The sequence below is a fragment of the Furipterus horrens genome, unplaced genomic scaffold, assembly GCF_987537825.1.
Source record: "Furipterus horrens unplaced genomic scaffold, mFurHor1.1.pri manual_scaffold_6, whole genome shotgun sequence".
Classification (NCBI taxonomy): Eukaryota; Metazoa; Chordata; class Mammalia; order Chiroptera; family Furipteridae; genus Furipterus; species Furipterus horrens.
In genome coordinates, this window is record NW_028327176.1 from 192994887 (window position 1) to 193006630 (window position 11744).

Sequence of the window (11744 nt, forward strand, 5' to 3'; positions counted from 1 at the left end):
GGCGCGCGCCCGTCTGCCTTGGGGCGGCCGGCTGCCAGGGGTCCCGCTGTGGTCCACCTGGAGTTTGAGCCGTGGGAGACGGCAGGGGCACAGGAAGACAGTCTGTTAGTGCTGCGTGTTTCAGGTGGATGGTTCGCTTCCGCGACTCCATCCCCGTGACGGGGACGGGGGCCCGCGCCGTGGGACACTAGAAACAGGGAACTCCGACTTAGCGTGTGACTGGGGAGACACCCTGACGCATCGCTGTGCTTCCATGTGTGGGGGTTTCGTTCAGGCAGCCCTTCCAGCGCGGTGCGGACAGGACAGTCAGCGTGGCCTGTGCCGGGCGGGCCTGCGCAGCGCTGTCCCTCTCCGCCCCGTGCCCAGCGAGGCCCCGCCCACGCTGCCACGTCCCTCCTCTGAAGGCGGAAGCCCAAGTGCCATCACCTGATTTGTTAAAAATTGTTAAAAATTCCTTCTGTGAGGCTCCCACGACAGTATTAACAGAACCCCCACCCCCCAGACAAAGGACTTTGAGGAAGCTCTTTGTAGCGGTTACGTGACCACCCAGAAGGGGGAGCCGCAGAAAGCACGTGACCCGTTTACAGGACAGAATGAGTGGGAGGACGCGGGCCTGTGTGGGGACTCCCTCTGTCCACGTGTCACAGGCCTCTGCCCTCCTGAGAGCTGTCCCCCTGTTCCCTGTTGTGTCTGGACAGCCTTGAAGTCTCCTCAGAGCATCTGAGCTTTCGGGGTGGGCTGACCTGTCCCCCCTCCCTGTGCAGGGAAGTCACCACTGCAGCTGTTCCCGGAGCCCAGGCCCCTGGCTGTCTCGGTTTGGGTGGTATCACCCGTTCGCTCCTTGGCTGCTGAGGTGGTGCCCACTCCCCGTGCCCCGCCCCAAAGCGCCTGCGCAGCCGCCCCAGGGCGCAGGACCCACCCCCGGGGGACCCAGGACCAGCGCGCTGTGCGGAGACACTCGGGCCACAGGCTCGTCCGGCCTGTGACCTCGGCCCGTGTGACAGTGGCAGAGGCGCTTTGTTTCCCGTAACTGCTTCTGTCGTGAGTGGCCAGTGTGAGGGGCTGCTCAGCCGCTATTTTATACAGAACATCGACAGCCGGCGGGGTGGCCGTGTGACGGGGAAGTGGCGGGGGGGACAGAGGGCCCCTGGGCCCGTCGTTAGTCCGGAGCGGGTGGGCCGGTGCCCCGAGACGGGCCCGGCTGCTGTTGTCGGCTGAGGCCCAGACTCCCAGTCGCACTCTGTCTGGGTTTTGAGTCTACACCCTGAGAGGACACTTATTTTGTGCAGAAAATAAGGAAAAGGGTTTCCCATCAGGGTGTCTCAGCACAGAGTGGGGAGAGTGAAATGCTGGGTCCAGGCCACACCCGGGGCTGCTGCTGTTCTTTGGGTGTCTCCCTCCGCGGCGGAGCACTGGCCCTTGTGGGCTCACGTGCTCTGTGTGGGCGTGTGCGTGCGTGTGTGTGTGTGTGCGTGGAGAGGTAGTAGGGAGAAAGCACAGGCCTGCAACTTGAAATGGGACAAGACACCTTGATCCTCATGCCAGCCAGGTCCTAACGCCAGGGTTCTGTGGTTGGGTGGATTTAAAGCGCCTGCCCCCCGTCTTCGCATCCCTTCTGACCTCTGTCCCCTCACTGCTTTCTTGTGTTCTCAGACTTCTGTCAATCCTTAACAAACTGTGCTGTTGCCTTTTTTAATGTTAAAGTAATTTTAACACTGTCAACTTGAGTTTTTGCGGATGTATGTCAGAAAAATCCTGTGTTACAATACATCTCGGACATCTTGTGGCTGTCGCTGTACCTTCCTGACTTTCTGTCTGACGGGGAGCTGAGGACCTGGCGTGTGAATCAGGACTGTGGGAAGCGTGCTGGAGGGTGGCTTTGGGAACAGGAGTACTGTTTCCACGATGACAGCGTGTCCTGTCGTCCGCCCTGCAGGACTGGGAGCGAGCCGCACCCTCCTTGGGGGGTGGGGGGCTGCTCCCGTAGCCCCAGCCCGGGGCACTGGGCGCGGTGGGGAGGCAGGTCTGCCCCTGGGCTGCCAGCTGTGGGAAGACAGTTAGAGCCTTTAACTCAGCAGGAACAGGTAAGTCAATGTGTCAAAAGCAGGAGAGGGAGACCCAGAAAACGGGGGCAGCTGCGTGTCTGGAGGGAGCAGGGAGGGGGGTGGGGGCCCGAGCGGACCTGGGAGCTCATCCGTTCTGCTGTCGGGGCAGCTTCTGAGAGTCTCGGGCAGCCTGTCCGCTGTCCCACGCTTCCCACCAGCGCGGTGGCGGGGCTGAGGGCGGGGCGCGCCCCTGCTGACCTTGTCTGACCTTCGCCCTTCTCTCTCCCGCCCGCAGAGGCGACAGGAGGAAGGGTATTACAGCCGCCTGGAGGCCGAGCGGCGCCGCCTGCACGAGGAGGCCGAGCGCCGGCTGCTGGGGCCCGGGGAGCCGGGCCTGGGCCGCCCGCCGCTGCCGCAGGGCTACGAGCCCGAGGCCCCGGCCCCGGCGCCGCCGCCGCCGCCGCGCACCGCGTCCTCCCTGCAGGCGCAGGCCCTGTCCCCCGACGCCCTGTACACCGCCAAGTTCGTCGCCTACGGCGAGGAGGAGGAGGAGGAGGACGGCGGCCCCGCAGGTCAGGACGAGTGCGCCGGCCGGAGGGCGCCGCGCCCGGCCCCCGCCGGCTTCTTTCTGTCCGCCGCGCCCCGGCGGCCCCCGGTCCGCGCCGACAGCGCTGCCCGCAGCGCAGGCCCGCCCCCGCCCCCGCCCCCAACCGCCGGCCCGTGCCATCTCGGCCCCCGCGGAGGCAGAGGTAACAGCAGCGCCGCCGCGGCCCCTCCCCGATCGGATCTGGGCGGCTGCCCGCGCGAGTGTCCCATCTGGCCGCGCTCGCCGGGGAGTCCGCGTGGGGCTTGACTGTGGGCTCCCGGGGCCCCTCTTCCGCTGCCGCTCTCCGCCGCCGGACGCTCGGGGGCGCGCTCCCCGCCGGCTGGCTGACGGCAGGCGGCCCTGCTCCCCGCCCCCCGAGTACTGTTGGTCTCGGCCCCCATTCTCTGCCTCCTCCCGTGGCTCCCGTGCTCGGCTCACCACGCGCCCGCGCCCCGCGCTGTGTCCGAACATCCGTTTCTGCTTGTTAACAGCGCCCTAGCGCGTTGCGTTTCCGCATTTAACCGACGCGGGACCTTCTGGTCCGGCTCACGCGCCACGCAGTCGTGGCACGGCAGGGGCCCCGGCGGCTGGAGGGGGGCGGCTGGGTGCCAGGAGCCCGAGACTGGGGCCCTGCGGCCCTGTCCTCCCCTGCCCGCCGCCTCTGCTGCCTTCCCTCCTCGGAGCACCACGGCGCAGGCAGCCGGGCCTCGTGCGCACGCGCCCGCCTCGGGCTCCGACCCGGCGCGGCGGTCCCCGCGGGCGCGTGCTCGGGGGTGTCAGGCCGCGCCGGGCGCTGCATGGGGCCGGGGACTTCCCGTTAGAGGGCGCGGACGCCAGGCTGGCCGAGTGCTCCCCGCGGCACCGGAGCGCAGGCAGCCGAGCTCCAGGGTAGCGGTGCTGCTTCTCAGCACGAGACTCCCGAGCTGCCCGCGGTCACCGGAACCCCGGGAAGGGGCCCGGCCTCCCGATCGGGGCTCCGACCCCCGGGAAGGTCCGGAAGGCCCGCCTTGAATCTTGATGTGAGATTTCGGCCGTGAGTATCTAGAAGGCAGGACCGTTAGGACTTCTGTGGAATAATAGCGATTTTTGAAGCAAGATACGGTGAATATCCTCGCAGCGAATTCCACACTGAACTTTGGCCCTTTTGTAAACGTCGTGACAAACAGGAGGTTTGGGGACAGTATTGGAGCAATTGCTCCGACCATCTTAGCTTTCAGCCTCACCACTGACCCTGTCCCGTCTCACACCTGAAATCCGCAGGGGAGCAGGTCCCCTCCCACGTTCCCCTCTTTGGAGACTTCCTTCCTCTGTCACTTCCCTCGCGCTGCGGCCCCCGCCCTCAGCTCTGTCCCATGTGAGCGTGATCTGCAGCCGGCACGGGTTTCTTCCACTGGGTGCTGTGCACACCCCGGCAGGGTGTCCGCTGCCCACGGAGCCGCGTGTGAGCTGAGGCTCCACGGAAAGGTCTGACACGTGTAGCCGTGATTCACGCGCAGCCGGCTGAAAGCATTTGATAGTCTGAATAACTGAAAATTTTCAAAAAATGTTTTTTACCAGTGGAAGAAAAAGTATCATTCTGAAAACAGCTCAAAATATACATTTTTAAAAACATAATGAATAAAAATTCAGAGTTAAAATTGGAAATATTTTATGCAAATACTTGATCTGAAGGCCTCCTCTGGGTTAGTTACCTTCAGTTGGAGATGGGTCTCCATTGGATCTTCTGAGTCTGTAAGGGTGACATTGTGTGCGAGGTGAGGGGGGCCCGTGCTGATCCACGGGGGAGGATGCAGCGCACAGAGGGATCGCTCACACGGGACCGAGCCGGCTCGGACCATCAGGCACGCTTCTGCACGGGAGACCTGTGCGCAGGCGCGCGGAGGTCCGGCTGCAGCAGCCTGTCTGCCGGGGTGGCTCCGGGGCACCCCGGAAATGCAGTCGCTGCCCGTCAGTGTGCTGGCTGCAGGGCACCCGGCATTCCAGCCTGTGCCACCAGCAGCCACGGGTTTCTTCAGCGTGGGAGTTTCTTTTTCCTGCTGAGCTAAAATTAATGGGCAAACATGAGCACGGCTTTCATGCAGTATGATTTTAATACTGTGTTATCAGGGACAAGAGCTCATTGGGATGCACGTAAAGCTTTCTGTCCGCACGTATCTCTGGATCCCCCATGGCCTGGGCGCAGACGGCAGGGGTGGCTCCCCCAGGCTGGCGGCGCTCACCACGCTACGTTGGGCGCGTGCGCGTGTTGGCATGGATTTTGGTACTTGCAGCACTAGTGCCAGCTCTGGGGTCTGGGGGCTCATTTGTTTAAAAAGTTTTGTTTTAATAATTATAGCCATTTATTTTGAAAAAATTTCAGTAGCTGCCCTGAAAAGAGGAACTTCAGTCCTCTGATTACTTAATGTGGCCACATTCGCTCTCAGCAATTTTGTGGGAAAAGCCTCAGTGTCGGGAGCGTCTGAAAAGTTGCTGTCTCCCCATTTAAGTCGGTCTTCTGTGGACTTTTCTTGTGCATTTATGATACTTAGGAACTCTCCCTGATCAGGAGATTTTTGCTGTCTGCCCAAGGCCCATGGCTGTCTCCTCTAATACGAACGGGCAGGAGGCAGGGGACCCAGCACCTGGCGGGCTAGTGCCTGGATACTCGGGCTACTGAGATGGGACTTGCGCAGTGAAGAGCCTTTGTTTTCTGCTTCATCGAGTAATTAAAAGCGTCTTCGTCTTCTCTGGGCACTGCTTCCTTCTCATGCGTAACGTTTTGCAGATAACGCAGCTGCCTTAACTTTGACTTTTTCTTTTATGGAAAAGGACCAAACTGTTTGACGGGATTTTCGGGAACACTGACTGGCGCCCATGAGGCTTATCTGGACCCAAGAGAGAAACCGGCAAAAAGGTACTCCGTTTGCGCTGGCCAGCACCCCCGTTGGGACCCCCTTCCCTTCTGCACACCCTGTGTGTGTGGGGCTCAGCTGGCACCTCAGAGACGCGTCCTCCTTCAGGCGTTCGCCAGTGTCCACAGCTGCGTGGGGGTCCCGCTCAGACCTCGGGTGGCGTGCTCCGGGCTGTGGGGCCGGCGCAGGCAGCTGTCATGCACGCTGCTCCCTGCGTCCCCCCAGCAGGTGCAGGCCGAGGGCAATGCCCTGGTGGCACCAGGCTGAAGCGGCTTTCTGTCCCCACTGGGCAGCCTCACCTAGGCCCTAGCCAGGAGCTCTGCTGCCCTCTCAGTTCTCAGAACACTGAACTCACAAGAGAGCTTTCGTGTCTCACTCTGTGAGTTCTTACTCAGTTAAGTGTATTGATAGGTGGCCCTGGGACCCGTGTAGGCCGGTGCGTGGAGTTACGTACGTTAAAGCGGCCCCTCTGCAGCTCAGCCCGGCCATTCAGGGTTACCTGCTGGCCAGGATTAAGGTTCATAGAGAGTTCTGAGAGTTGGATGTGACTGGGGAAAGGTCACGTTTCTAGGAAGGAGAATGTTCTGCCCTTTTTTCTGCGTGGGCTTAGGTCCAGCCCCAGTGATTTTAACGACAGGGCCGGTGATGCGGGCACTGACAGAGGGCAGCCTCCCCGCTGGCAGCGTTGCCGGCTGCCGCGGTGACCAGTGACCATGCTGTTTGCGCTTCCCTCTCCCATAGCCCCGAAGCCGACCTCCCGGCAAGTCCGGGAGCCCCTGAGAACTTGACGTTCAAGGAGCGCCAGCGCCTCTTTTCACAAGGTCAAGACGTGTCTGATAAAGTGAAAGCCTCTCGCAAGCTGACAGAACTGGAGAACGAACTGAACACCAAGTGAACAAGGAGAGGAGCCCCTTGTGTTGCCCCCAGGGTCCTCGCAGTGCGGCCGGGTCGGTGTGAGCTGGAGGGAGAGCGTGGTCCGTTGCTGTCACTGAGGACTTGCCTCTGAGGGGGTTGGGATTCCGATGCTCCAGTTCCAAAAACTGTTTTATTTGACCAGGAGATTCTCGTGAATACAATTTAGACACTGCTTTCTTCGTCGTCTGACTCACTGAAGACCTTCTCTGTTAGTTTCTTTCCTAGAGCGGGGCGGGGTGGAGGGGGCGTCTCCCCCTCCCGTCCTCCCCAGGGAGCACAAAGCCGTCCTGTGTCACTGCGTCTGCGCTTGCAGAGAATAGCTTGAACTGCCCAGACGGTCGTTTGCACTATTGAGTGGCAACTGCGGAGGGTCGGGCGACCTTCCAGGAGAGGACGGGCGAGACGAGGCCCCCGCGTGTGGGCCAGCACCACCCCAGTCCTGGGCAGCGGGGACCGGCGCTCCCTGAAACAGGCAATGCACACTGGGGGCCCTGTCCCTCTCCTGCCTCCCCAGGACACGCCCTCCCAGTCAGGTCTGCCTATTTGGTTGGAAAGATTTTTCCAACAGAAAACCTTGAGGCTTTAAGCTTAGGAAATCTTATTTCTATAAATACTAGATTATTGTTATAATAAGTCATTGGTGGTTTGGAAGGTGGCAGTTAATGTTAGAAAGTTAACGATTTCAGACGTTCGAGGGGGTCGGCAGGAGGCCGTGCTGGCTCGGCTGCACAGGGTTGGTGGGACGGGAGCAGCGTCTCCGAGCGGCGTGGGGGGTGGGGGAGGCCGCTCGCACGCGGCCGCTGCTCAGGAACCTTCCGTGTCGGAGAGGAACACTCACGGGACGCGCTGTCGGCGTGGGGGGCGGGGCTCACTCACACGCGGCGTCCGCAGTTTCAATTTGCAGGAATAACTCGTACGGCAGTCCAAGCTATTTTTTTACACGCTAATAGAATTATTTAATTTTCATTTGTTGAATTATTAGTTACCACTGTCATTTCTTCAGCCATGAATATGTGGCTGATGTTGGGGAGACGGACCTCACTTTATTTTACGTGTGATGTTAAAAATGGTAAATTCCTTTGTGATTATGAGAAAACTTTGTTTGACAGAGCCCTGATGTGGGGTCTGGCGGGTCTTCCGTGCCATGCCGTCTGGGACAAACATGCTCGTTAGGAAGACGCGCTCACTTCCAGGGAGAAGCGGGAGGGCCGCAGCCTCAGAAACCACTTCATTAATAAGAGCGGTGGGAAGAGTCACTCGAGCGCGAGTGTGAGCACTCGGTGTGACTGTCAGGGTTCTTACTTGGAAGTGTGCTCTGACCACGTCCCTTGTTTACGTGTGCGAGTGAGTGGGTCTCTGTGTTTATGAAGGACTTGCGTGCCGGCCCCAGCGCTGGGCCCGGCGGCCCCTCCCGGAGGCTCAGACACTGGCGGCCTTACGGGCACGACACCCACACTTCCTTTAAGAAGATGATGCAGATGAGCTGCTCTGTTAATATATAGGAGAAACGGAGGCACACGAGCACATGCAAACACCTGCACACGGGGCTGTTGGGTGCGTGGTCCGCAGACTCCTGAGCAGGTGGGGTGGCCGTCTCGGGTGGTGGGTCGGGTGTGAGCGGGTGTGGAAGGGCTTTCCGTAACTGCGTTGCTATGGAAAATCATCAAAACTGCTGTAGTTCCCATTTCTACTGTATTTCATTTGCAACCTATTTTTAATAAACTTTGTATGTATTTAAGTCTATTTGCTGTTATTTTCATAGTGCTGACAGAGATTATGTCTGAATCTCAGCCTTTCCCTCCAGTCCCCTCCTCCCTGTCTGGTCACTTATTAAACCCGTGCTGGGTGTCATTCTGTGGGGCGCGGCTCTCAGTGTGTCCCAGGGGCGGGTCCCTCGGACGGCAGTCTCAGACGCTCAGCCCCGGGCTCTCCCGTGCTCATTTAGACCCTTCCTCAGTGACACTTGCCCCTCGGTGCCTCTGAGCTCTGAAGAATCCCCAGAAATCAGCACATCCTTCCCACACGATGTCCCAGGGTGTCTGGGTACCAAAGCCCATGAGGGTAGCTCTGGGGGGCTGGCGCCCAGGAGCTGCCCCCAGAGGGGCCTCGGCCCTGCAGCCGCCTGGGTCTCCCCGCTGCTCGCCCGCCCTTGGGGTATCTGGGTGGGCGTGCCGGGCGGGGCAGCCTCTCCCAGGGCAGGCCGGTCTCGACTGTGGAGACCCCTGGGAGTGTTGGGTGGGACCAGGTGCTCACGTATCACATATCGGAACAGTGCTATTCATGTGCAGTTCAGTGTGATGCCCTAAAAGGTACTTGAGGTTCGGGAAGACAAGGTTAGAGGTTGTTACTGTTGATGGAGCTTCATCTCGGCCCACAGCTCCGGGGCTCCTGACGGCCGTGCCGCAGCTGACTGAGGGGTCTGGCCAGGGCAGCGGCAGCCGCAAGCCCCCGGCACCTCGCTAGCGTGTGCCCCGAGACAGCACCCCCATCCGTGCGTCACGCGTGGAGAACGGACGTCAAAGATTTAGCTGTGTGTTCAGTGAAATACGTGCAAGAGTGACGAGTTTCCGTTCCAGTATCATCGAGCGCGTTAAAGGAGTCACGTGACCCCAGAAGGTGGTCACCAGGTAGAATTTGTGATGCTGGCTCTGCAGGCGGTCACTGGTGACACAGCAGTGGTGCCACGTCTCCCAAGCCCAGTCCAGGGAGACGGATTCCTGATCTGTTTCTGTAGACACAGCGGCTTCCTGTGCATAAAGAGACGCAGGCTCTTCCCCCTCAAGGACGCCTGGGCGACGGCGCCACAGCTGCCTGCGTGTCCCGAAGGGCGGTGTTCAGGATGGATTTGGGACTGGCAGGGGCTCTGGGCACCGCCTAGGATGGGCTGGCCTGGCAGAGCGGGGCAGATTCGTTCTTCGGGTGTTCTGGAGGGAGCAGGCTCTGAGGCAGAAGCCTGCCGTTCTTCCAAAATTATGGAGCTTTTAGCTTGTAAACTAGCCCTATGGAATAAGATAATTAAAACTAACGGGGAAGTGGGTGTTAAAGAGCGTAGCCCTCGCCGAGGGGTGCAAGTGACCGATGCCTGTGGGAGCCGCTTTTTTAAAATAGACGTGCAGGCACTTGGAGGGTCACAGAGGCTGCAGCCTTTCTGAGAGAAGGACGGTCCCTTTTGAGAGGAGAGATGCGGCCGGGGGCAGCCCCCGAGGCCGGCCGGCCGCGCCGGAGCCCAGACCCCCCAGCTGGGGCAGGCGGTGCCGGGAGCAGGAGGGGAGGAGAGTCTGCACGCGGCTGCTTGCCGGGTACCAGGCACGGAGGCGTGCGAGGCGGTGGGCGCCGCGGGCGGGACCCAAGCGGGCCCCAGAGCGCACCTTCGGCTTCATTGGCACAGTTGGCGGGGCCGGGGTCGGCGAGGCGTGGTGGGCGTCCGTGGGAACAGCGTCCCCGAAAGCCGCCAGCCCTCGCGGCATCTCAGGTGGCGACAGTGGGCGCCTGTCCGTGGGGGGGAAGCCTCCTCTGCTCTGCTCTGAAGCCTTCATGGAGGCTCCAGGTACAAGCGGCCAAGTCCGCCCGGCGGCAGTGATTCCAGCTGCCCCTCGGAATTCTAAAAGGGCGACGTGAGGCGCTCTGACTACAGAGGAGGGGCCTGGGCGCTGGAAGGTCACGGTGTGGCTTTGAGGCGCAGGCTCCCCAGGGAGCACAGCGGCGCTGAGCAAAATACGTGACGTGCTCTGAGCTGTACCCAGAAAGAAGATGGGGAAGCAGCGTTGGGGAGTGCGGGCCTTTGGGTTGGCTTGTCTTAGATTTTTTTTGTCTTGATTTCTATTAATTAACCTGAGCCTGGCCGGTGTGGTTCAGGGGATGGAGCGCCAGCCTGCGAGCCAAAGGGTCACCTGTTCAGGCCCCAGTTGGGGGCATGAGGGACAACCACACGTGATTCTCTCCCTCTTTCCCCCTCCCTTGCCCTCTCTCTAAAAATGAGCCCATAAAATCCTTACATACATACGTACGTACATACATAAAATGGCCAATCGTAAAAATAATAACCTGAATACTTGAAAACTGCTGACATGGAAGGAGCCAGGGGAAGGTTCCCCACCCCACCCCCGCAGATCTCCGCGGGCGCCGAGCCGGACGGGTTTGGGTGCACCTGGCCCGTGTCAGGGCCCCGTTTTTCCTGCCCGCCCCTCCGCGGGGTGGACGATCCGCCTGTCCGGGCGATGCTCGTGCTGCAGGGACAATCACGCCCCCCGCGTGGCCAGCATCCCAGAGTGGGCAGCCCCTGCCGGGCTGTGGAGCGCCTGCCCGCACCTGCCTCCCCGCTTCCCCCGTCAGTTCTGGGCCGGGACGCGGGCGCGCGGTCTCCCTGGTGCGGCTCGGCGGGGGAGGGCCCGTCCCACCCAGTGTCCCCCGGGGGGGGGCCTGTGGGAGGGCCGGCTCTGAGGTTCGGGGCCCCCGTCGCCCCGCAGCAGGTCCACAGGTCGCGGCCGCTGCCACCTGCCGGGGTCCCGCTCAGGGCGCCTGTTCTGGGGACGCTGCGTCGTCCCCACGCCCATTCGGAGCCGGGCCGCGACTTTAAGGGAGAAAAGGGAAAACGTCGGTGGTCCGCGCCCGCGGAGGGATTCGCGCGTCCACCGCACGTGGGAAACGGCCCTGCGCGGCCCGCAGGCTGCACCGTCAGATGCACCTGCGGGCCCCTGCTGCGCGCAGCCCTGGGGCTGGAGGGCTGGCGCGGTGCTTTAGGGGTCCCGCCAGGTAACAGCACGCAGGCCGGCAGGGGGCGGCGACTCCCGGTCTGCTGGGCCCACCCCTGAGCCGCCCCGCCGCCCGTGGAGGCCGCTCTGCCCTCCCACCTGGGCTCCCCACCACCGGGGCGCCGTGCGCTGTGCACCGCAGGCCGTCTCCTACCCCTGCCTTCCTGGAGCGCCAAGCTGAATAAACCGTGGCGTGTAAGTGCCGCTGTGGGGGGCGGGGGCGGGGGCTGAGGCCTGGGGCGCAGCCGTGAGTGGGCGCGGGCCTGGGACCAGGCAGCGGATGCGGGCAGACCCCCCGCGTGGAGGCCAAGCAACAGACCTTGTTCCTCAGTCCTGGAGCCCGGATGTCCAAGGTCAAGGTGTCGGCGGGGCTGGTTTCTCCTGAGGGTGCTCTCCTTGGCTTCGGACGCCACCTCCTCCCGTGGGCTCAGAGGGCCGTCTCCCCGTGTGCGCAGCCGCCCAGCTGCCTCCATGTCCCGGCCTCCTCTGCCTGCAAGGACCCAGGCTGTGTGGGCAGAACCCACCCCATCTCCAAAAGTGGTCGCGTTCTGAGGTT

General features: G+C 61.9%; 1 protein-coding gene across 6 annotated transcripts in view; it reads left to right on the forward strand.

The window, feature by feature from the left end:
* The window catches only part of AFDN (afadin, adherens junction formation factor), a 97928-nt gene extending 91483 nt beyond the window's left edge, over nt 1–6445 (forward strand). For 4 of the 6 annotated variants that reach the window (XM_090280089.1, XM_090280090.1, XM_090280088.1 and 1 more), the window contains 3 exons: nt 2341–2617; nt 5440–5524; nt 6264–6445. In XM_090280089.1, coding sequence (XP_090136215.1) covers nt 2341–2617; nt 5440–5524; nt 6264–6417 — 516 coding nt within the window. In that variant the 3' untranslated portion in view covers nt 6418–6445. Of the gene's footprint in view, nt 1–2340; nt 2795–5439; nt 5525–6263 lie in introns of all 6 variants that reach the window. The other 2 variants (XM_090280086.1, XM_090280087.1) reach the window with 1 other exon arrangement.
* The last annotated feature ends 5299 nt before the right edge of the window (nt 6446–11744 follow it).